The following is a 23129-nucleotide window of genomic DNA, read 5'->3' as shown; positions in this document are numbered from 1 at the left end:
AATATATATGGATTTATGTATGGATATATACATATTTATTTATTTAGAATCGCTTATAAAACTCTCACAGAATACCTTTATTTATTTATGGTGTATGTGGATGATGCAGCTACTGTACTCAATAACTTTTAGTTTAATTTACATTTACTTTTTTGGCTTACTCGTGTAAGACATTGACTATTTGACGTTTGAGTGTGTTTGTTGCATCATTTTACATATTATATTGTAATTGAAATGATTTGTAAATCGATGTAAATGTAAATCTTGATATAAAAGAGTGGCAATGAGTTTCTTGCTACTTCTTCTCATTAGCTCAACCCTTGACGAAGTAGCGGTAGTTTTCAATAAGATTTTTTTTTTTTTTGAAATTCATAAGTGTCATTTCCGTGACCTACGTGAATAAACTGACTTTGATTTGATTTGATTTATAAAATAAATTAATTCTTCCGGTTATATTGGAAAAGTAATATAGCGTAGCTTGCATAGCATGTAAAGTCCATAGACAACAGTGTAAAATATAATAAGCTGTAAAACTTTGCTGTAACCCATTTTCTGTAATAAGTAGGTGAGTACTTTTGTTTTCTATTGAACCCATTGTCCAACGGTAAAAGAGAAAAGCTCTATGTAATGAACAATATGAGGTACTAGCTGTTCACAAACATACTTACTGTTAGGATGATTTCTGTTAGATCCCAAATTATCACTACAATTTCTAATAATGCTGTTATAGATCGTCTGTCTATGGATCTATGAGAAAAATATAATTACGAATATTTGTTCTCAATGTTCTGTATTCAATTACTATCTGTTTGTCTGTGCGTCTGTTCTGTCTAGTCTTACCGAGTTAATATATTGTTGTCACAGACTTCGACTAGACTCGTAAATAACTTAATTATTTAATTCCGCCCAAAGTTGAGGTCAAAAGCTCTTACGCAACTCCAAAAGATAATTTACTGTGTTTTTTAAAGGCATACGACGACAAACAACCTAACGGTAATGCACTTGTGTTACAAAAGACTATGGGCCGTGATGATGATATAACATCAGTGACCCGTACACCCGTTCTCCTCCTTATCATCATCACCATCAGCCGGAAGACGTCCACTGCTGGACAAAGGCCTCCCCCAAAGAATTCCACGACGATCGGCCCTGCGATGCCCTCATCCAACGTATTCCGGCAATCTTGAGCAGATCGTCGGTCCATCTTGTGTGCGTCCTCCCAACACTGCGACTACCGGTACATGGTCGCCATTCGAGAACTTAACTGCACAACGGCCATCTTTCCGTCGTACTACGTCTCCTACGGATCTCCTCATTTCTGATTTGATCGCGCAGGAAAACTCCGAGCATAGCCTCCTTATACATAAAAAAATATATCAACGTTTACAAAACGTGCTCGAAATAACGTTGTAATTGTTATCGAATAATATTTTATGCTAGAATATTAATTATAGCTTAAAATTTTCGTTTCGCGTCACTAAAAGTCGGAGTTTAACAAGAGCCGCGACCGACAGAGACAGCTGTGTCAGGTCAGAGGTCGCTCCAAGCCGCGGCTGCCAGTATTGTTCTCCGGCGGGAATCTTCTCCAGTGCAGGTCCACTTTGCACTGACCTACATCCGCTTTGGCAGCGTTTACAATCGCCGCTTCAACATAATTGTCCCGACACTTCGAGCTCCTAACGACTGCGCCGCAATCGGTCGATTTACACGAAACTGTGACAGCTACGTTGAAGCACTTTTCGACGAAATATCCATAACAATAGGTCAGTTTTATCTACCAAAATTAATTAGGAAAGTATTTTTTTATGACATTGAGGTACGAGACGAGCAGGACTTTCAGCTGATGGCCCATTACAATACAGTGCCGCTCAGGATTCTTGAAAAACAGAAAAATTCTGACTGGCACTACAATTGCGCTCACCTAGAGACATAAGATGTTAAGTCTCATTTGTAATTTCACTAGCCACGGCGCCCTTCAGACCAAAACACAATAATGTTTACACATTACTGCTTCACGGCAGCCTATGCAAAGGAGCCACTGGTAAACTATGTTATTTATAGAGTTTTAACCATAAGAAATACGGATTCAATATGAATTTGTTAAAGACATGAGAATTATATAAAAATCATAGTTTTATTATCTGTATGTCACGTGACAGAAAACGCCGAACACCATTCTTTGACATCACTATAGCAGAACCAATTTCTTTTAGCAACACACGATACGGACAATGAAAATTCGTTTTTATTTTTAGTAAAATCAGATAGGGTTGGCACTGTGCATTTATTGACGTTTCTTTGTTAATGTTATTAAGACGACACGAGTGGCTCCCTTTTGGCGCAACAGTTTATCGTTATTTGCAATATTTCTTAAAAAAAAAGTGGAATTATTTTTAGGAATTTAAAAAACCAGTTGGCTGTCGAATCCTAACAATCATTTTAGAATATATTTAAAAAATTGAAGAATAGCCTATTTGCCACTTGTCAAAGTTAATGTGTTTGCGGCGGTTTCGTAACGACCCTTGATGTTACAATCGGAAGTGTAAAATACGACATATTGCTGGCGTGTTACGGCTGTATAATGAAAGAAGGGATTACAATTTGCCTTTGTGACGGCGGAGTCCAATTACATTAATCTGGCGAACCCGTGGCGTAGTGGCGCCGCAAGCAACTTGATTAAAAATTCTATTAGTTGAAAGGCACGGAAATCTCCTTAATAGATTAAGTGTTTATCGCTGAGGGTATATCACAATATATAAATAATGGAAACAGGATTATAGTTGGCTTACTTAGAGAACTTATACTTCAATAATTTAATAAACTTATTAAGAAAACCTTTATCAATTGTACAATATTAATAACATCTTTAAACTTATGAGATATGGGATGTTTAAACAATACAAGTCAATCTCAACAACCGGTATGGTTTTCAGCGGCTCTTAAGCATCTTATAAAAGACAATCTGTATAGGCTTTGCGTACCCAACTTAAATAACCCTAGAGATGTATTGGTTTTAAATTTATTAAAAAACGGCGTCTTTCACTTATTAACACATGTTATAAGAATTGTATACGGCAATTGGAAGGAAATCTTAAATCTAACCCTAAGCTATTTTGGTCTTATAACAAATGAAAAGAATTCCAGTTGCAATTACGTTCCTCCCAAATTTCACAGACACAAATAGTGCTTCAAATGCTAATGGCATTTGTCATCTTTGCCACAAATTTTTCTTCTGTTTATAACAGTAATAGAAATCGCGTAAATATTTCAGTTAGTGATACAAACACCCTTACCAACAATACAATTTCTTCAATTATGATCGGTATAACGTTATTTCTGACAGATTTATAAAGACTTAATTTGTTTAAGGATACCGACTGTGATGAAATCCCTTCCGTTTTTGCCCTTAAATGCGCAGATTATCCCGTTCACCCTCTTTTTATTATTTTTAACAAGTCCCTTAATACCGGTGTACCTCTGGAAGAAATCTTTGTTTTATCCTTGTTTAAGAATCGTTTTCACAATTATGTCAAAGACGACAGGCTAATTTCTATCTTGCCCATGTTTGAAAAATTACTGTACCCTAAAATCCGTTGAAATTCAAAGTACCCCGTGGACCCCAACCATTGTTGATTTTCTGCTGGTCATCAACAACTACAAACCTTCTTTCATTTGTAAATGAAATCTCCTTATGTCTTGATAATAGATTTTATGCTGACGTTATTTATACCGATTTTCAAAAGGCATTTGATAGGGTAGAGCACAGTATCTTACTATGTAAGCTTTCAAGTCATGGAATATATGGAACAGTTCTTGAATGGTTTAGATCATATCTATCTAGCCGCACTTGTAGAGTAGTGGTTAAAGGTTTTACATCTCTATTGTTTCAGGCGACGTCCGGTGTTCCAAAGTATATATATATATCCATAAGTGACATTGGTCAATGTTTTTTGAATTCAAAATATTATTTATTTGCTGACGATTGATGTATTTAAACCCATATATAGTCTCCTCATGATTATATCTTGAAAAAAAAAAATTATATTATTTTAGTCCTTATTTAAATAAAAATAGATGTTTGTTTGTTATTTCCCAAAGTTTCCGAAACCATTGATCAGTTTGTCTTGAATGTTTGATAATGCGAAATTTTGATTTGTCAGTATGTGCGTTAGCTAGTGGTTTAATATTCGAAGTACTAATGAGCTAAAGCCATGCGTGGTTGACTGATTACGACTTTACAACTAAAATCGGTCACAGTGACAATAGAGTCGCTTTCCTATTCTATTTTGCTTTATCTCCGTTAGAGAAGTTCTTTTCTCCCGCACGTTTCTCACCACGGTGCCTCCGGTTCGATCCTCGCCCACCAGGTACAGATATGATTTCGGTTTTAGAAATTGCCCTGCCTTTTCTTAAAAAAATATCAATGTGCATACACTGATTGATATCCTCACTTATAAAATCCCATTTGTTTATTATATTCAGACAACATAAAACATTTAACACGTTTTATGATTTCAAACAACGCAATAAAAGCAACCGGTGTACGTGTAGAACATTCATTACACTTTAAAATAAAATGAGAGAGAAAAAGAGCGCTCAAATGTCTGCGGTTACAATAAATCAATGTGGGAAGCTGGCGTGGCAAAAAGAAAATACCGTGTATGTACCACAGTGTGGTTCCGTTTTACCACGGCGTCGAGTCAAAGTCGGCAGATTTACGGGAAGATACTGCCGGTACCTCTACATCTCGTGTGCACGACTAAAACAAGAGCTAATAACATGGAGTATTTAACCAGATAGACGAAAAACGCATGGAAGCGTGGAACAAAATGGCGGCTAGAACTTTGTTTATAATAGAAACAGAACAGAGCGAATAAATTGAATGATATTTCAACATTTTTGTAAGTGTGAAACAAAATTTAGCATTCCACCAGTGGAAGGTAGGTGTTGCCGTTTACAGCCGTCAATCATTATTGTGTTTCAGTTTGAAGGGTGCCATAGCAAAAATACTGGGCTAATGAGTCTTAAAATCTTATATCTCAAAATAAAGAGCTCAATTGCGATCGTGCTAAGAATTTTGGGCTTTTTTTAAGAAGAAGAATTTTTTTTTAAGAATCCTGAGAGGGACTGGCTTTTATTGGACAGGGCGTGTTGCATCCAGGTGAACGACTTACATATGTACAATTATTAATTTATTTTTATGTTTTTATAATCCTTCTGATCAAGTATAAAACACTGACGTTATAAAAATATTTTCGATGAATAGTTTTATTGGATAAATCATGTCGAGCTCAAACAACGCAGAGCTGTTTTAATGTTTGGAGATCCAGTACCCTGTGAACGGTTGGATCACTTGGTGTTGCGTAGAGACGTTGCTTCATTGTGTATCTTCTTGTGCATTTATCACGGGGAGTGTAACGAAGATCTCTGTGACCTGATTCCTGTCGCCTAATTCCATCTTCGCACGACACAACAGAAATTACGATATCATCCCCAACATCTGCATGTGTGGCGTTCCTTGACATTGCTGTTTTCAAGGAACTTTTGTCCACGTACAACCAAGCAGTGGAATGAGCTTCCATGTTTGGCATTCCCATGACGATACCACATGGGTACCCACCTTCAAAAAAAGTTCGTACACTTTTCGAAAAGGTTACGCTCCTGTGATTTCTCTCATGTTGCAAGAGAATGGCGGTGATTACTGAACATCAGATGACTCGTACCCTTTTATTCCTCCTCTCCCATAAAAAACACCTATTTCATCTTAAACATTGTATCTAAAAAGTATAAATAATAAAGATTAATTTTATACGATAGTATTTTCTTATTTTGATTATCTGGTGTTGTTAGTCCTCCTTAAACTGAACGAATTAATAAAATCTTCCCTGCGTATGTGTCTTCGCTGAAGTCATGTAGCGGCTTCAGTTTGTTAAGTATTCTTGGCAAATATAGCAAGTGACTAACAGATTCGACATATTTTATTTTTAGAGAAGTGGCCATGTATTTTCGTTGGACAACTATTTACAGTTGGTATCTCCAAAACTTCCACGAAACCTTTTGCTAATCTAAACTTGTTTTCAACACATTTTAGTAGATATTTAAAAGCAGCTTCTCGTGTATGTATTTAGCTTGATATATCTTTCTATTTAGCCGTTGACTCGTTGATGTGAGTCGACTTCTTTAGGTATTTGTTCTGTATTATTAATTTATTCATAAACACCCGACCAAGCGCTTCTCTTAGCCATCTTCAAAATTTAGTGCTGAGTGGGATTAAGAATTTTTTTTTTCAAATCATCAACAAAATCCCCACAAAAAAAGCTGCACGTGCCTTCACTGTCTGTCCATTGCTACACCAATAACATAGTAACCAACACATTGTTTAAAATGTGTTAATAAACGCTCCAGTACTTGACGATAGTATCTGGACTAGGCCATACAGAGCCGAAAGTCTTAAGCGAAGCATTTTTTATTATGCGAAATTTTCTGCTAGTTCACCCTAACAAAACTTAGTTCCAAAAATCAGCTCAATGAATAGATATCACTATATGCCAACCTTATAGCTTATCATGCAAGCAAAACCTATATTCCCATTGATCTAGAATAATGACAACTTGCAAAATATAACAAGGTCTAAAGAAAAAGTCAAATAAACTAAAACATATTTAGATTTTTTTTTACTATAATAGCTTAAATTTCTTGAAGTGTGAAAGCAATTTTTACTGACACTTATAGCATTCTCTATAATATTTTTTTATACAATTCACTTTCTTTGATAGAAGCTCGGTGAGATTGTCCTCGTCCTGTAATCGTTGAACGTTACTCACATCACATATCATACACCTATATAATAGTGTTATCACTACACACAAATAGTCACACACTTATATACATTCAAACATAATTACAAACACACATACAAATATCGGCGCACTCGTCGACGGTTGCGAAGTTTCTTCAAACCTAGAGTCCAATGGACGAACAGATAGATATATTAGATCGTTAGAGATCTTCTTTCCACCCAGCCTAGCGAGCAGTCGGTCCGAGCTTTGAGTCTCCTTCCGAGAAGCCTCGCGCCTATGAGCTACATTTTCTCTATGATCGCTTATTTTAAAGTATTTGTTTTTGTAAATATGTACTTATGCACTGACGAAATATGAAAAAACTAACTATAAAAATAAATGGAATCGAGCAAGATGATTTTTTGTATATTTTAAAGAGAAATAAACACATCAGGGAAGTCTCGAAACAGTAAAGTTTGTAATATGGGCAACATTCTAAAAGGAATGACATAATAAAATCGCAAACTAAGAACACAATACTGCTTATAAACTGGGACATTTTAATTGCAAGAATTGTAACCAATTGTAGCGGACACAGCAACTGGATGCAAGTTGCAAAACAAATAAGATAGTTTAAAAACAGCTGCGGCATGTGCAAGTATAACGTTGACTAGCGTTTGTAGTCCTTTTGGAATGTTCCGAAGTATTCAAGTCGAGGCTGGAACTTGCGGAATTTACTGCTATTGTTGACCAGAACCATTGAACGTAGTTTCAGTATAGATTCATCTATTATTTCTTCTTTAAAATTTTCGATGTACTCAACGATGTGGTTTTCTTATCTATTGAACGCAAAATGTCTGCATACATGCATACTACATACATGCTTAATTACTATTTAGAGCAATTTCAGTTCTATCATTTTTAATTATCAGAGATATTCAGAGAGAATATATTCTAGGAAATGTAAGGAAATGAATTTCGAATAGGAGTAACAACGATATCGTTTCGATATCACGAAGCGTTTAAGGCGTCAGATAAGGCGTAAGTTTTTTTAAAAACTATTTCTGTATTAACCTGTAAAATTTTTCTTTTCCCATCATCCTCGAGTACTTTTTACAAAAATTTAATTTTATTGTTGAAAAGCATGATGTTAATTGCTATAAATATTTTATTGATGATTATTGGTAAAATCACAGAGTAGAGATCGAAACTAAGGTATTATTAGTAAACTCGATTCATTTTGAAAATATCTTTAAAATACATCCCACACTTTTTTGTTGTTTAAAAACTAGAATAATTTCTTGGCAACGAATTATCGACCTTTTAGTGTTTATACATATGGAATCTCATAGAATTAACCGGTTAATCGAACGAAATCATAAATTGAATCGGTTTTAACTATTAATAACAGTTAAAACCTTGAAGCAATGTAACAGCGAGCAGCTCGGCCCGTGCGGTAACAAGCTACTATTCACCCAGCGCACAACTTCGGCAATGTTCTTGTTGCAGTATTTAGCGGCCGATGTTTATCTACATAATGCGGTCGTCACTGCCAGCTCGGCGCTATACTTCACCTCATTATTATAGATTTACATTTTAACCAACACTGTTATATCCCCGTCTGTTAATTTATTTATCCACATAATTTGCTGTCACTGCTATACGGGTATGTCATTATAAGTTTTCCGAGCTTGTTATTTTATAACGAACTAGCATGGAATTAGGAAACGAATATCTGAATTTAGCTTACAAAGGAAACAAAGGGGATACCATTTTTGGGCTATATTCAGAGAACTTAACATTAGTATAACATAATATTATACAATATACGGATCTTTTATGTGTTATTGAATGCGTGGAAGTAAAAAAATATGGTCTCTTTGGGGGAAGGTGCGGTGGGGGCTTGCTCAGATAGTGCACAACGTACAATCAGCAGACGCGCATTTATTTTTATAACCGCTCATGGTAAGTCATAAAACAAGAAGATTTTTAGATGTTTATATATTGTGAATAAGCGATGAAACGAACAGATAACGTAACCGTTAGCCTCACAAAGCGCCCTAAGCTCCGGTACACATACAAATTACAACGTCGAACGGGATATATTATCTCTTCTTTCTCACTCACCTCACCACAAATACTTTTTTTTTGTTTCATAGCCTTAAACCCAGAATAATGTTATATGACTTTGACTACGTTAAGTAATTTTTTGTAAAAGAGGGGGTCAGGCGAGCGTACGCGTCACGTGGTGTTAAGAGTTCACCATCGCCCAAGACCAGACACTAGAGGCAACACAGGAGCATTGCCAACCTCTTAGAATAGTGTACGCGCTTTTTTTGAAGGTACCCATGTCGTATCGTCCTGGAAACACAGCACAAGGAAGCTTCTAAGGAATCTATGTACCTCTCTTACTTACGACTTTTGCAACCACGCTACTCTTTGCTACGTACACGCGTATTAGTTACTTAGTAGGTATAGACATTATTTGCTTACATATGTACTTTAATTGAACCCACGCCCGTGATTATATATTTAAGATATTGCTTCATTAATTGTGGAGTTTCCGACACTCACTTACACAAAACAGTTTAAAAGTCCAAACTTTGTGCCATTACCGAAGATACAATGTTTCAAACTAATATTGCACCTTTTGACGCAACAATAATAATGAGGTGTAATTTGAGTAATGGCCCTTTCCAATATTGAAAATGATAGTGTTAATAACGGAACTTTTAAAAGCATATCGGTTGGACGATGTTTAATACGGTAATGTGTGGTTTGTTGCTTTCCTGCAGTCACGTGACCTAGCGTGTCTATTAAAAAGGCATAAAGGCATAAAAGGCATTTATTTTCTCAAAATTGATTTCTTTTAGAATTCTTTTTGATGTCATTTCTTATACTACTAGATACTACTACCGCTTCGGAAACAAATGGCGCTCTGAGAGAGAAGAAGCGGCGCAAGAAACTCTCCCAGCATTCTTTTTTTTGCGCTCTTTTCAATAAAAATATACAATATTGTACAGTTGCTATAAAATAATCACAATCTAGTCCCAGGCTGTCCGATCATTTAGATATTCAGCAGTGGAGTAATAGGATTTACGACAGAGCCATTTTTTTTATAAAACATTTAAATTTATTTATAGATAATGCCTGAACAGTGGCTGCGACTTTATTGTAGAAGTGTATACATTTACCCTTAAAGCTATTATGTATCTTATGAAGCCTACTAGAATAAGTTACAAGCAATCCCTTATTTCTAGTGTTATAATAATGAAAATCACTATTAAGAGCAAAAAGGTGACGATTTTTGTGAACGTATATTAAATTTTCATAAATGTACTGATTATTATCAATAGTATCTATTATAGCAGTTTGTAATTAGAAATCATAAAAAATCCTTCAAGTGTGTCTTGGATTCGTACAAGAAGCGTTATTTACCATCGTAAGAGATTGTACTTTACGCTTTTTAAAATAAAGTTATATGGCGCTATTAATTATAGTAAATCAAATCGCAGAGGGTAGTTATGTTAATAATAGTGACGACCCGCTCGGTCCATCCGTAAACTTGATTTTCAATGGAACGCTATCGGAAATGTTTGAACCTTTTGATTCAAAATCAACGGTTTTAATCTGTTCTCATCAAGACCTTTCCAGCTATCTGTTATGGATTTCTATACTGACTGTAATTGAAATAAAATGTCCGACGCCGTCTTTATGCTATACTAGCTGACCCGGCAAACGTTGTTTTGCCATATAAAGTATAATTCACGCAATAGTTTTATAAGTAATAAAATATTGCCTATATTATAGCCTGTACATCATTTTGTTCTATTGCCAATAGTTTTTGCAGCGCACGCAAAAATAGGTTTTCGATTTTACTCCTTGTGTTACAAAATAGCAATTTTATTACGGATCCCTAATTTTGAAAAAAAAAACATAGCCTAACTTCCTCGATAAATGGACTACCCAACACTGAAATAATCATTCAAATCGGACCAGTAGTACCAGAGATTAGCGCGTTCAAACAAACAAACAAACAAACACTGCAACTTTATATATTAGTATAGATATATACAGTTGGCGACTTCAAGCATGTCTTGATCTAATAAAACTTCATATTGGACAATTGGCCGCTTCAAGAAACAGACCAAAACTTTGTTTTTCTATTTTAAGTTGGTAGATAAAAAGTGTTACGTGGATGACTATTGACACTGACACACTTTTACGTAAATTATCTTGCCCCAAACTAGGCATAACCTGTACTGGTTACAAGACAACAATATATTTAATACAATATACTTACCTACTTAAATATACATCAATACATATAAACATCCATGATTCGGAAACAAACATCCATATTCATCATATAAATGATTGCACCTACCGGGATTCGAACCCGGGACTTCTAGCTTACTAGTCAGGGTCACTAACCATTCGGCTATATGGGTCGTCAAACTATTGCTTTAAACGCAATTCAAAAAAATTGAATCAAAGTGTATATTTAATTATTGCCATAAGACAAGGTTTTAATAAAACATAAATATTCATGAAGATGGGTCGAGCCGTTTTACAGTTATAAAAATTTATACAGACTAGAAGACTCATTTGAGTCTAGTAGTCTCATAGTCTTTCTCTCTTTCTCACTTCTAGGATATTTATCCTAGAAGTGATATGAGAGTCTTAAGAAGAGTCGAAGGGTTACTACAAAACAACAAAGTATGTACAGACTGAAACTACATATTTATTTAGTAGATATATTATATAAACAATGTGAAGTAACTAATCGACAGCTCATGTACTACAGCAGCAACCTTTTGCTGTACATACAGCAAAAGGTTCGAGAATACCCTGTGCTCGGGATCAAGACTTAGACTAATATTTTAGCCTAGTGCTAGTTGGTCAGTGTCAGACACAACCGATGAATGTCTTCGTCTACGCAATTATTTGTTGGTAAACCTATGTACGAACTCAGAATATGTATGAACCATATACTAATATGCGCAAAATAATGGAGTGTGGATCAAACCAGCGCTTCCCGAATGAGAAGCCGACTTTACCGTTGCGCCACCTTCCACCTCTTTCGGACTTAGTATAGTTAGAATTTAATTTTAGGATTTTTTTTTATAATACTGATCTCTATTTTTTCCTTGTTTCAGATCACATAAGAGAATTTTCCTGTGGTAATATATTTTATCGAACATTATACCTCAATGAAGAGAGAAATACACTCTACGTTGGTGCTATGTAAGTTTATAAATACTATTTTTATGATTTTATATATGAAACTTATCCGAAATCAATTACTCTTTGTCAATGAAATATTTCCAATAATTTCTTAGTTGCATACTTTAATAGTATAAAACGTGCCCAATTTAAAGGTTCAGATACAAAAAAAAACCGGATTTTCCATCGAAGTCCCCCCAAACCGACCAAAACCGCCGTTCTATCTATCTAGGTGTATCGAAACACCTTTTTTCTTCCGTCTTTACCATACTCCTTGAAAAGTGCACAGTGGAGGACCGCCACACACCCATAATGGTGGAGATGATATCCTAATTTATAGCGTGTCGTGCGAAGGTGGAATTCCGCGGCAGGAATCAGGTGAAACAGCTCCTCGGAACACTCCCCGTGATAAATGCGGAAGAGGACGCACAATAAAGCGACGCCTCTACGCAACGCCATGTGATCTGCAGCCGTTGACAGAGCACGTCGTCATAAAATATAACTTTTCTCCTTTAAAGGTATTAATGCTATCAATTATGGACCTGACTTATAAAGTTTCAGGCTACGCTCTGTTCTCTCTTGTGTCTTCTCTTCTTCTAGTGGTATAATCAATCATTGTCAACTTTGAACCTCATCTAGTAGCTGTTTCAGTTGAAAAGGGGTTGAGTCATGATTCCCTAGAAAATCTGAAGCAATATTGTAGTATTTCTCCTCAGATGTGACTTGATATCTATCAGATCGTGGAAGGCGAGTAAAAACACCAGTTTCCCGATAATGCTGATACACTCTATTTACAGCAGATAGAGCAAGATGCAATCATGCAGCAACAATACCCTTACTATGCCCTGACTCCGAATAATGAATAGCAACTTTTAAACCGATTTAAATAGTTGCCATTTGGTCCCATAAAAATCTGACATAAGTTTGCCCAGTAGTTTTAATTTTTGAATTTGTTAGGAAAACAAAATCTTTAGTAGGATGTCATAGGGCCTGTGCCCTAAAAAATTATGCAAAAAGAAGAGATTAAATGCAGACATTCCGACGTTAATAGGATTGTAAACAATGTGTTCATTTTTCGGAAAGTTAAATTTAAATTTGGATTTACGGTGCACAATTATTTTGTAGATTTAACTGCTATTTATCAGTGTATTTTTATATGATATTAGTGATCTTTTTGATTTAAATTGTCGCCTGAAAGGTTATATGCAGTACTGTTTTAGATTTTTCTGATGAAAGGGTTATGTTATACTTACGATTTTTTGTCTGCAAGGAATTTGGCTATCTGATCAAAATTTTGGAATATAATATTTAGACTTGAAAAAGTATCGTTGAAACTCACTGGTATTTGCATAGTATTGATCAGGATTAATATAGCACATAAATTGAATTGCTTAACTATACAGAGTAATATTTACATGAAACGTTTTTGTATTCTGTCGACCATTTGGTACGTGTGTCGATATTAAAGCAGTGATTTGCTTCCCCTGCGGAAACGGCTGCGAGACATGAAAGCCAATTATAGACTATTTACCTTCTTGTTTTATTAAAGGTAATTTCGAATCTACAATATTTTCGCGACTGTGTATGTATTTATATAAGATGCTCTGTGAACGGCTACAATATTTTGCGTTGCGTAGAGACGTCTCTTCATTGTGTGTCTTCTACCGCAATTATCAAATTCAAAAAAATAACTTTTTTCATGTAGGTCACGGAAATGACATTTATGAATGTCAAAAAAAATATTTTTTCTTATTGAATCTACCGCTACTTCGTAAAGGGTTGAGCTAATAAGAAGAAGTATCAATATTTACATTTCCATCGTCTTACAAATGATTTAAATTACAATATAATATATGAAGTATTACGGCAAGCGTTCCGAAGAGCTTTTTAAACTGATTCCTAACGCCGTTTCCACCTTCGCATGACATGCCGTGAATTAGTATATCATCATCATCTCCACCATCTGGATCTGTAGCGTTCCGCCTCAGTGCGGTATTGACGGAACTTTCTTCTACGTACAACTAAGCTTTCTTGTGCGGTGTTTCCGGGACGATGCGCACATGTGTAGCTTCAAAAAAAAAAGCGCATAGGTAAACCTTGAAGATTCCTCTGGTGTTGTTAGGGAATATGGGTGCCGATGATCACTTTCATCAGGTGACCGTTCGCTCGTTAAGAGGCTTCCTACTTTCTTATAAATCAGATGTGGCTTGTTTGAATAATTTTTTATTTACCCTATGTGCCTAAACATATAAAAAATTGACTTGTCTGTTTCAAGTATCATATATTGATCTTTTGGTAAATTAATAAAATTTTACATAGAACTTATATCTGAAAACCAATAAATGTGTTTGCCTGTTTTTGATGGTTTTTACTGACAGATTTTTAGATTTATAGGTTTTTGAATTATTTATTATTATTTCAGAAGAGCTTGAGAAGCGACTATCTACAAACATCATATATATGTATATATATATATATATATATATATATATATATATATATATATATATTTATATATATATATATATATATATATCATCACATATTTAAGATAAGATAAAGATACTACTAGTATTTTAAAATATTTTATATGAATATTACTGGATTAAAATTCGTTTATTTCTTTCAGGGATCGAATTTTAAAGCTTAACATGACAGATATAAGCACATCACATTGTGAGGTAAGTTGCTTTTCGGTAACATTTTCATTCATGTTATGTATAATAGCATATTGATGCATATAACGTTAAGTAAAATTGAATATTTCAGTCAAATTGTTTATTTTGAGTCTAAATATATCTTTGGCAGATAAAGTCCAGGGTCGATTAATTTGTTTTTTTGGTATTAAACCAAAAAAAAATAGTAGGATGAAAAAAACCTTGGAAAAGGAAGAGAATGTAATAAAAATAAAATATTCAAATTAATAAAATTACAGTGTATCACAAAATTTCGTGGAAGTATTTTTTTTTGGAAAAGATTAAAATAAAAACCAAAAACTTGGTTATTTGAAATTTTCACATAAATTTTTAGGTTGTGTGAAAAGAGTGCAAAAACAAAAATTGTAGATCTTCTACAACTTTGCTATTTAACTGTTTTCCATAGGACTTGTAGTTTTGGCGAAAATCGCTATAAGCCCTTTTTTACCCTTAAACACCCCCCCTTTTCACTTCCCGACCTCAGATCGCCCGTGATTTATTTTTCTTTCATTGTAATATCCTCCTTTTCCAATGGGTTTCATCCTACTATTATATTTTTTCACTTATTATCATTTTCAATGGCTTCAGCACTGGGCTAATAGTAACATATATATAAAACTAGATTTATTTTTGCTAAGTAACATGTTCTTAGCAAAATTATTATTATTTATATTCAAATAAAATTTTATGAACGATGCGGGACTCGAACCTACGACCTGTGTATTAATCCTAGAAGTGAGGGTTATCACTTTAAAACCATAACCAACTGATTATTTATATTGTTTTAAATATAATCACCTGTTTCTTGCCTGAATTGCATTAAACGAATAAGAATTAATATATTGTGGTACAGGTAAAGGTTCCTTAAAGGCCGGTAACGCTCCTGTGATTTCTGTGGTGTTGGAAGAGAATGTGGGCGGCGGTGATCACTTAACACCAGTTGATAAAAAAAACAAGATCGATAACAAATGCAACAGTAAAAAAAAAAATTGTTCTCACGTCGGCTTCAAAATATATGGTGCTGATTTAGATTCAATTGTTGGATTATTAGTTTTTGTTTCTCTTGCATCCATAAATTTTCGCAAGAGCATTGATATTTTTGAGCTCAACCATCGAACTTCTGACTCATAAAGCTAAAACCACTTCGTGGTGAGTGCAAAGACGCATTCGCTTTTGCTGAATAAGTTTCAAGAAGCCCCTTATTCTCTTGAAGAGATTTATGTTTTCTTTTCATTCCGTTTTTGTATAAAACCAACTGGCATTTGCCGGGAATATATTTGTCTGGATAATAATGTTCTGAGTTCAGATTGAAAAGTTTCCAAAAGTAAAAAAGAGATTGTTTCTTAAATCTAATAATATACTAGCTGCTCCGACAAACGTTGTTCTGTAGATAATAAAAAAATACTGTTTTATAGAAATCTGCCAATAATATTTCAAAACATCAAGAATTATTTCGTAAAAAATGCTCCCTGTTGTTATAATGAAATTTGTTTCACAGCGGAACTGTCAAACCGTGCGTCACTAAATTCTCTCATAGAAACTATGTCCATACAAAACAAATACTAAAAATAAAAATAATTATGGGTCCCAAATCGAAATAAAAACTATCCTATCTCTCAAGTCGGACCAAACTACACTCCATGAAGTAATCCCCATTTAAATCTGTTCATTAGTTTAGGAGCCCATCGCGGACAAACAATGTGTCACGTAATTTATATATATTTAGATATAACAGGCAGAAGTAAATGAATTCATATATTTTTATTAATATTAATTTGATAAAATATGTTACTTTAATAATGGTACATAAAAAATGTTTCTTAAATTACAGTATTTATTTAATTATTAATAATTTATTTAATCATAATAGATAATTTAAAAAAAATGGGACTGAAGAACGGAGAGTGCTATAAGATGTGCTAGTATACCATGTTCTTTAAATAAAATGATTTTTAAGGAGTGTATACCTATATTTGAATTTGAAACCTACACCACAAATCTATATATAGACAAGAAACAAAATCCAAATAAATCATAAGTAATATGTCCATTTGCAAACATTTTGCAGGTTTATTCTCAGGTAGGTATAACTTAGACCAAGTTTATTTGTAAGGCCATAAGAGTTTATCCATTGCAATCAATCATTCAATAATCAAATAAATATAATTGTATTAATACTGTCAATATTATTTCAGCGGGATGCGCTACTTTTAGAAGCGAGTAACGTAGCTCGTTGTGTAAGTAAAGGCAAATCAGAGCCTTTTGAATGCAGAAACCACATTAGAGTATTGCAGCCGCTTGGAGACGGAGAACGTCTCTACGTGTGTGGAACTAACGCACACAGTCCGAAAGATTGGGTTGTCTACGTAAGTTATTATCTATTACATTTTTTTAAATTATTATTATTTACTCAAACAAAACAAATCTTGGAACTATATTTACAAAACTATGATAAATATCATTACGGGGACGTGTACTAAGAATACTGGCAGCATTTCCGCGTTGGATAGCTAGGCTGATCCGTTGACCGAAATAGCTGCCAGCGCTTTAGTTACCAGTAGTCCTATTGACACGCGTAGCATTTTGTACATTCTCCGAGCCTCTGGGCCAAGTTTCTCGACACCAAACTGCACAAAGATGTGTAACTATAAATATAATAAAATGTATATATACATTGTACTTATGTAACTTCGGCTAGAAAAATAGCCTTATGTATTTTTGTAAATAGTTTTCTGCTTTTTATGCACTCTAATCTCAGAAACAGCTAGCTAGACTGATTTAAAAGCTATTGATGTATTGTGGTAAGCTCCCTGTAGTAAGTGTAAATTCCATTCGATTCAAAAACAAAAAAAATATAAAGTAAATGTAAAAATTCTATTTCTCTTATCAGTTGACAATGGGAAGCTCTACAGCAACGCGATTGTCAGTAGTACAACCTCTAATTTTGACCTCTAAAAATATATGTATATATCGAAATTGCAACTGTCATAGATTTTATTTTTACTGTCACTTCCCATAAAGAAATCCATGTGGTAAAATCACGGCAGAAATCTTGTTAACTTTAATAATTCATTGTATTCACGTACGTTTTAAGAAGTTCGACGTAATAAAATGTTTGATATAATAAATAAGAGCTTGCGAGTGAAATGCTGTCATTATAAACTTAAAATATAAATAATTATTTCTTCTGAGAATTAAGTGTCTTATTCCGAGCAAAAGTGTTGGACGTGTTCCGAAGAGCCATTTGACCTGATTCCCGGCGCCAAATTCTCTCATCGCATCAAACACAACTATTTCATGTTCCACCATCTGTGCAGCGTACCACAGCGTTTATCTTCCAGCTACATAAAACCAAACTGTACAGTGTTCTTCATTTAGTGGTCCTTCCAGGCCGATTTGACTTGGTTGTTATGGTATGGTAAAGGGGCTTCTATTTCCGCAGTAACACCACTTAGTTTGGACCATTTTACGTACAGTGTTGGTCAGTCATGTCAGCCAACCAGCCCAGTGGCTTCCAGGAGGACCTTGCCTCGGAGGGACCTTGTATTCACAAAAATTTTTGCCCGATGGTTGGCCACACATTTCAGGATTATATGAGTCACCGTTTCATTCTCGGCCTGACAACCTCTATACTTAGGACTGCCCGTTACGCCAATCTGTGAAAAGGTGCTTGTTTAGTGACGTGTGATTCGTTAGGGTGCCCACCATGATCCGGATATCGAGTCGGTCTGGCTGATAAGTCGACGTGTCAGTTTGTGCGAAAGTGCAGGAATCGCTTAAAGAGTTGGTGGCGTTTAAAATCAAGAACAGACTACTGCTGGAGATGACGTCTTCTTGAGTCTCTGAGAGTCTGAATGCGGAGGTGGATTTAATATACATATGAAGCTTGGGTTCACTGGAGTAATTTGTGAGAGGCCCATGTTTGACAGTAGATAAAATATACGCTGATATGCCGACGTATATGCTTTTAAAACTTGATCCCAGAAAATGAACATAACAAACATATTGTTACCAAATTCAGAAGAATTATACCAAATACCTTTATGTCGTAAAGGTAATTATAACCTAAATAACTTTTTTAATGGCGCCACAGTTGGTAATATAGTGACCGTCCACATGTGAGTTAATTTGCAAAGTTAATTGTAACGAAATTCTATAAAAACAAAGAATCTCGCTGTGTTTCTTGCCCCTGTTCTTCTCAAGCATAAATTGTCGAAGGGGTGGTAGTTTTTAACGTTCAATAATTTTAAATCCTATATTCATGATGATTTATCATGATGATAATAACAACCTTCGAAAAAACGTGCGGATCTATTAAATAAAAGCAACTGTACAATATGAGCGGTTAATGAATTTAGTAAATTCCTTCGAACCAGTGTAAATTTAGTAACTGTTCAAAATAACTCTTTCCTAATTGTAAACCGCGTGATAAAATATCGGAGCTGCGGTTAGTGCAGTTGTGGTTTTCATAAGTGTAACGAATGTGGTTTTTACTAAGAGTATATAACAAACCAGAGGCGTTATTCGCGGGCATGTACCTACCCTGTAAAGAGTACCAGACTGTGGTCACCCATTCACCCTCGCACTAACAACTAAAGATATTTTTGTGTCTAGTTCTTTATTTGTGTGTTTTATTTTATTATTCAATTATCGTTATGCATGCAAACTCGCATACCATCAATTTACGCAAACGGCGTCTCCTTTTAGTAATTTTCTCTAACAATTTCGCTGTTCGCTACGGATGGGTCTATGTTCTGATAAATTTAGGATAAATGTAAATTTTATGGAAGATGAGGCTTAAAAAGGGTGCATTTCTTCTGCTAGTAGTGATAATCTCTACTTCTATAGAATAAAAAATAAAAGAGAATTTGGGATAGTACCATCCTTGTTGTGCGGTTCTACTAATCTTATACCATAGAGTAGGGAAGGAAACTTAGCTTATACTAAATAGGAGTCTTTTATATCAAACTTTTGGATACATCTCGTTTGATATTTAAAAAGCTATTGATGCAATTTTTCTGATTAGGTAACGTTCTTTTGATATCAGTCTAAAGTTTATTAAGTTATACTCCTTTAGGCGCGTTATGAAAAACTGATGAGAGTGAAATTTTAAGATGCGCGCGCATCACTGTAACACAAAAGTAACAGGGTGAAGTTAGTTCCTAAAATTTTCTGACGTTAGCGACATTCGTTATTTTTTTTTTAGTTTCATCCATTATAAGGATAGGCAAAGGGTTCAAGCCCGTACAGCTGTATTCGTTATTTAATAATTAATTGTCAAAGCCATCGTTGCAAGATTTTTACTATATTGTTGTTCTACAAACGTAGAATAGCACAAGGGATAAATAATTTAAGGATTTTTGCTTTGTTAGGCCAAAGAAGTATCACTTCTTGCGTGTATACATAAGTACACACACACTTTTTTTTATATCTGTAATAGTAACAGAATAATGGCGTGGTCAGTTAACGATTACCTGTATATCCAAGTCAAATGTTAAATTGCTCGTCACTTTAAAATTGCCAAATGTTATCGTTACGGTATTAAGTTCTTTTTAAAATTGCCTATGTTATTCGTTCTGCACAGTTAAATTTAACACATCTGCCCCGGCATGAGTACGTGCCAGGGATCGGACTTGGGGTGGCCAAATGCCCGTATGACCCCGCGGACAATAGCACTGCGGTGTGGGTCACGCGTGGCAATCCTGGAGGTCTGCCCGCGCTTTATGCAGGCACCAACGCCGAGTTCACTAAAGCGGACCCGGTCATTTTCAGAAATGACCTCTTCGATTACCGAACCGGACAAAAGAGGTTCAATTTTAAGAGGACTTTGAAGTATGATTCCAAATGGCTTGACAGTAAGTGTTTTATTCTCCTTACTTTTATTATATTAGTTATTGATGGAATTTGGGGTTCACTTTTTGGTAGGTGCTCACATCACTCAACAAAGAGACATAGATAATTAACAAAAACCGGGAAGCTTACAAATAAAATATTATGCGGAAAATATTTTTTTTTTGCACCGAGTTTTGTATACATTTTTGAGTCAAATACATGTTTTTTTTTGGCTTTTAGGCCTTTAAATACACATATTCAGAATAAGGCAACAAATCCGTTTATCTGTGTGAGATCCAATTGTATTTAATCATACATAATAATCTTACTTACCATCACTACCATCACCAGGAGGCTCCTTTGCATAGGATGCCGGCTAGATTATGGGTACCACAACGGCGCCTATTTTTCTCGTGAAGCAGTAATGTGTAAGTATTATTGTGTTTTGGTCTTAAGGGCGCCGTAGCTAGTGAAATTACTGGGGAAATGAGACTTAACATCTTATGTCTCAAGGAGACGAATGTTGTGGTACCCATAATTTAGCCGGCACCTGTGCAAAGCAGCTTCCCACTGGTTAAATCCTGTAATAATTTGCTAAATTTATATATAGAGTATACCCTCATAGAGCTTGTCCGAATTCCAGATTCATTAAATTTATTCCCACGAATTTCGCGCTGTAGTCCAATATAGCGGCCATCACAAAAATAAACGCTGGGAAAACATGAATGTAGAGTTAAAACGGTTCTGTGAAGATTTTCGTTTAACGTAAACTGCAATTGTAACGATCACTGTGTCGTAATTAACCCACAAAATGCTTTGTGAGTTCATGATCTGGTGGGACATTTAAAGCGTGATTGCCTATCTAAATTTCCAATTTATTTCAGAAACCAATTTTGTGGGATCGTTCGATGTTGGAGAGTACGTATTGTTCTTTTTCCGGGAGACTGCCGTCGAGTTCATGAACTGTGGGAAGGCTGTGTATTCTCGAGTCGCTAGAGTATGCAAACACGACACCGGCGGCAAACATATACTTAGCCAGAATTGGGCCACTTATCTGAAAGCCAGACTCAACTGTAGCATTCCTGGAGAGTTTCCATTCTACTTTGATGAAATACGTAAGTATTCTACGCTGACGTTTTATATTTTACTATAGATCGTAATTCGGTAATATTATACTGTCTAATAAAAGCAGTGTAAAGGTACAAGATTAAAATTACTTCGCCCTGTCATGTAATTCTGTAGTGACGTAGGTCAGATAAGGACAAAAAGTTTAAAACTTGTAATAACTTTACTTCGCGTTTATAAGTAACACAGGTAAAGATTAAGATGACCTGAGAATTGAAAAGATTTTATGACGATACGTCACTCGAACGGTTAGCACAGTTGGTTAGAGCACCGGCACCGGCCCGGAAAGCCGGAGTTCGAGACCAGCATCCTTCATAAAATTTTGTTTTTCAAAATTTATTTGTGTTAAGATTAAGATGTATTATTTTATAATTTTAGGAAAACTTAGCTGGGTACAAAAATTAAGTTACATACGTATTACAGAAGAACAATTAAAAGTTTTCAAAGATAGGTATAGGATATAAAATGAATTAAGACTTAAGATATACTTTACATGATTTTTTTTACTCAGTGGCACATAGAAATGATTTCTTTAATGCTTAATACTGAAGTTTGTAATCTGCCATTTATCTTACAAAATGAATAGTAAATTAATGTTTTAATTATTTAGTTTATTTTGTTACGCTTGTCAACAACTACAAAACCGTTTTAACTCTTGATCAAGTACCTAAGAATATGATCATTTACTCGGTATGAAATCTAGAAAATTTAACCGAAAGTATGGATTAGCACATTTTTGTAAATTTTTCAAAAATGTATAAAACTGTTAGTTAACTTTTTTTTCACACTCTGTTATCTTAAATGCGTATTCAGTTTAAAGTTTTGGAGCCCTTCTTATACATATATGCTCAACTAGATTATGCGATTAAAGTTAATTAATTATTTTGTTTATAATAAAATAAGATACTTAATTAATCATAATGTTTTTATATTGCATTACTAATGAATTTAAAAAAAAACATTTTAATGTCAATTTCTCAAATTTTTTTTCCGAAAGGTTGTTGTTTGTTATTTAAAGGTTCTCCTGAGGTTATTTGATAAATCTAAATAAATAATGGTTGTTCTGGAAGACTTATCCAGGAAGTATAAATAGGATATTTATTTCAGTGTGCACCCATTCTTCAAATCTACGTAGATGAAGTTGTGGGGTTATGCTCGTGATATAACTTTTCATCGTCACCCAAATTGAGTTTACAGCTCTCTACTTAAAGTTTGCTCTACATTGTTTTAAATTGAATTTTCTTATGTGATCGTAAAGTGTGTCTTGAATGTGCTATCCGTACAAATGTTTGGAATCACGCTCTTTATGACTTCTCCTTGAGTAAACAGAATCTTAGAGCATTCCATTATATCAAATAACATTTATACCAAGCCATTTCGCTGTAGCTCTTTTTTGTCTTATATTTCACAAAGTAAAACCTTTACAACATATATCAATACTCTACATAAGTAAAACAGTATAGATTAAAAT

The 23129-nt window shown here is 34.6% G+C and overlaps 1 protein-coding gene across 3 annotated transcripts in view; it reads left to right on the top strand.

The window, feature by feature from the left end:
* The window catches only part of LOC126969765 (semaphorin-2A-like), a 140683-nt gene that overhangs the window by 89152 nt on the left and 28402 nt on the right, over positions 1-23129 (top strand). For all 3 annotated transcript variants that reach the window (XR_007730446.1, XM_050815325.1, XM_050815324.1), the window contains exons 2-6: positions 11939-12026; positions 14635-14686; positions 16897-17067; positions 20286-20556; positions 21418-21648. Coding sequence is in view for 2 of the 3 variants with exons in the window: in XM_050815325.1 (XP_050671282.1) it covers positions 11939-12026; positions 14635-14686; positions 16897-17067; positions 20286-20556; positions 21418-21648 (813 nt within the window). In the remaining variant the exon portion in view is untranslated. The remainder of the gene's footprint in view (positions 1-11938; positions 12027-14634; positions 14687-16896; positions 17068-20285; positions 20557-21417; positions 21649-23129) is intronic.

The sequence above is a fragment of the Leptidea sinapis genome, chromosome 19 (assembly GCF_905404315.1).
Source record: "Leptidea sinapis chromosome 19, ilLepSina1.1, whole genome shotgun sequence".
Lineage (NCBI taxonomy): Eukaryota > Metazoa > Arthropoda > Insecta > Lepidoptera > Pieridae > Leptidea > Leptidea sinapis.
Note: the sequence above shows the minus strand (reverse complement) of the source record. Positions and strands in the feature narration are given on the sequence as shown.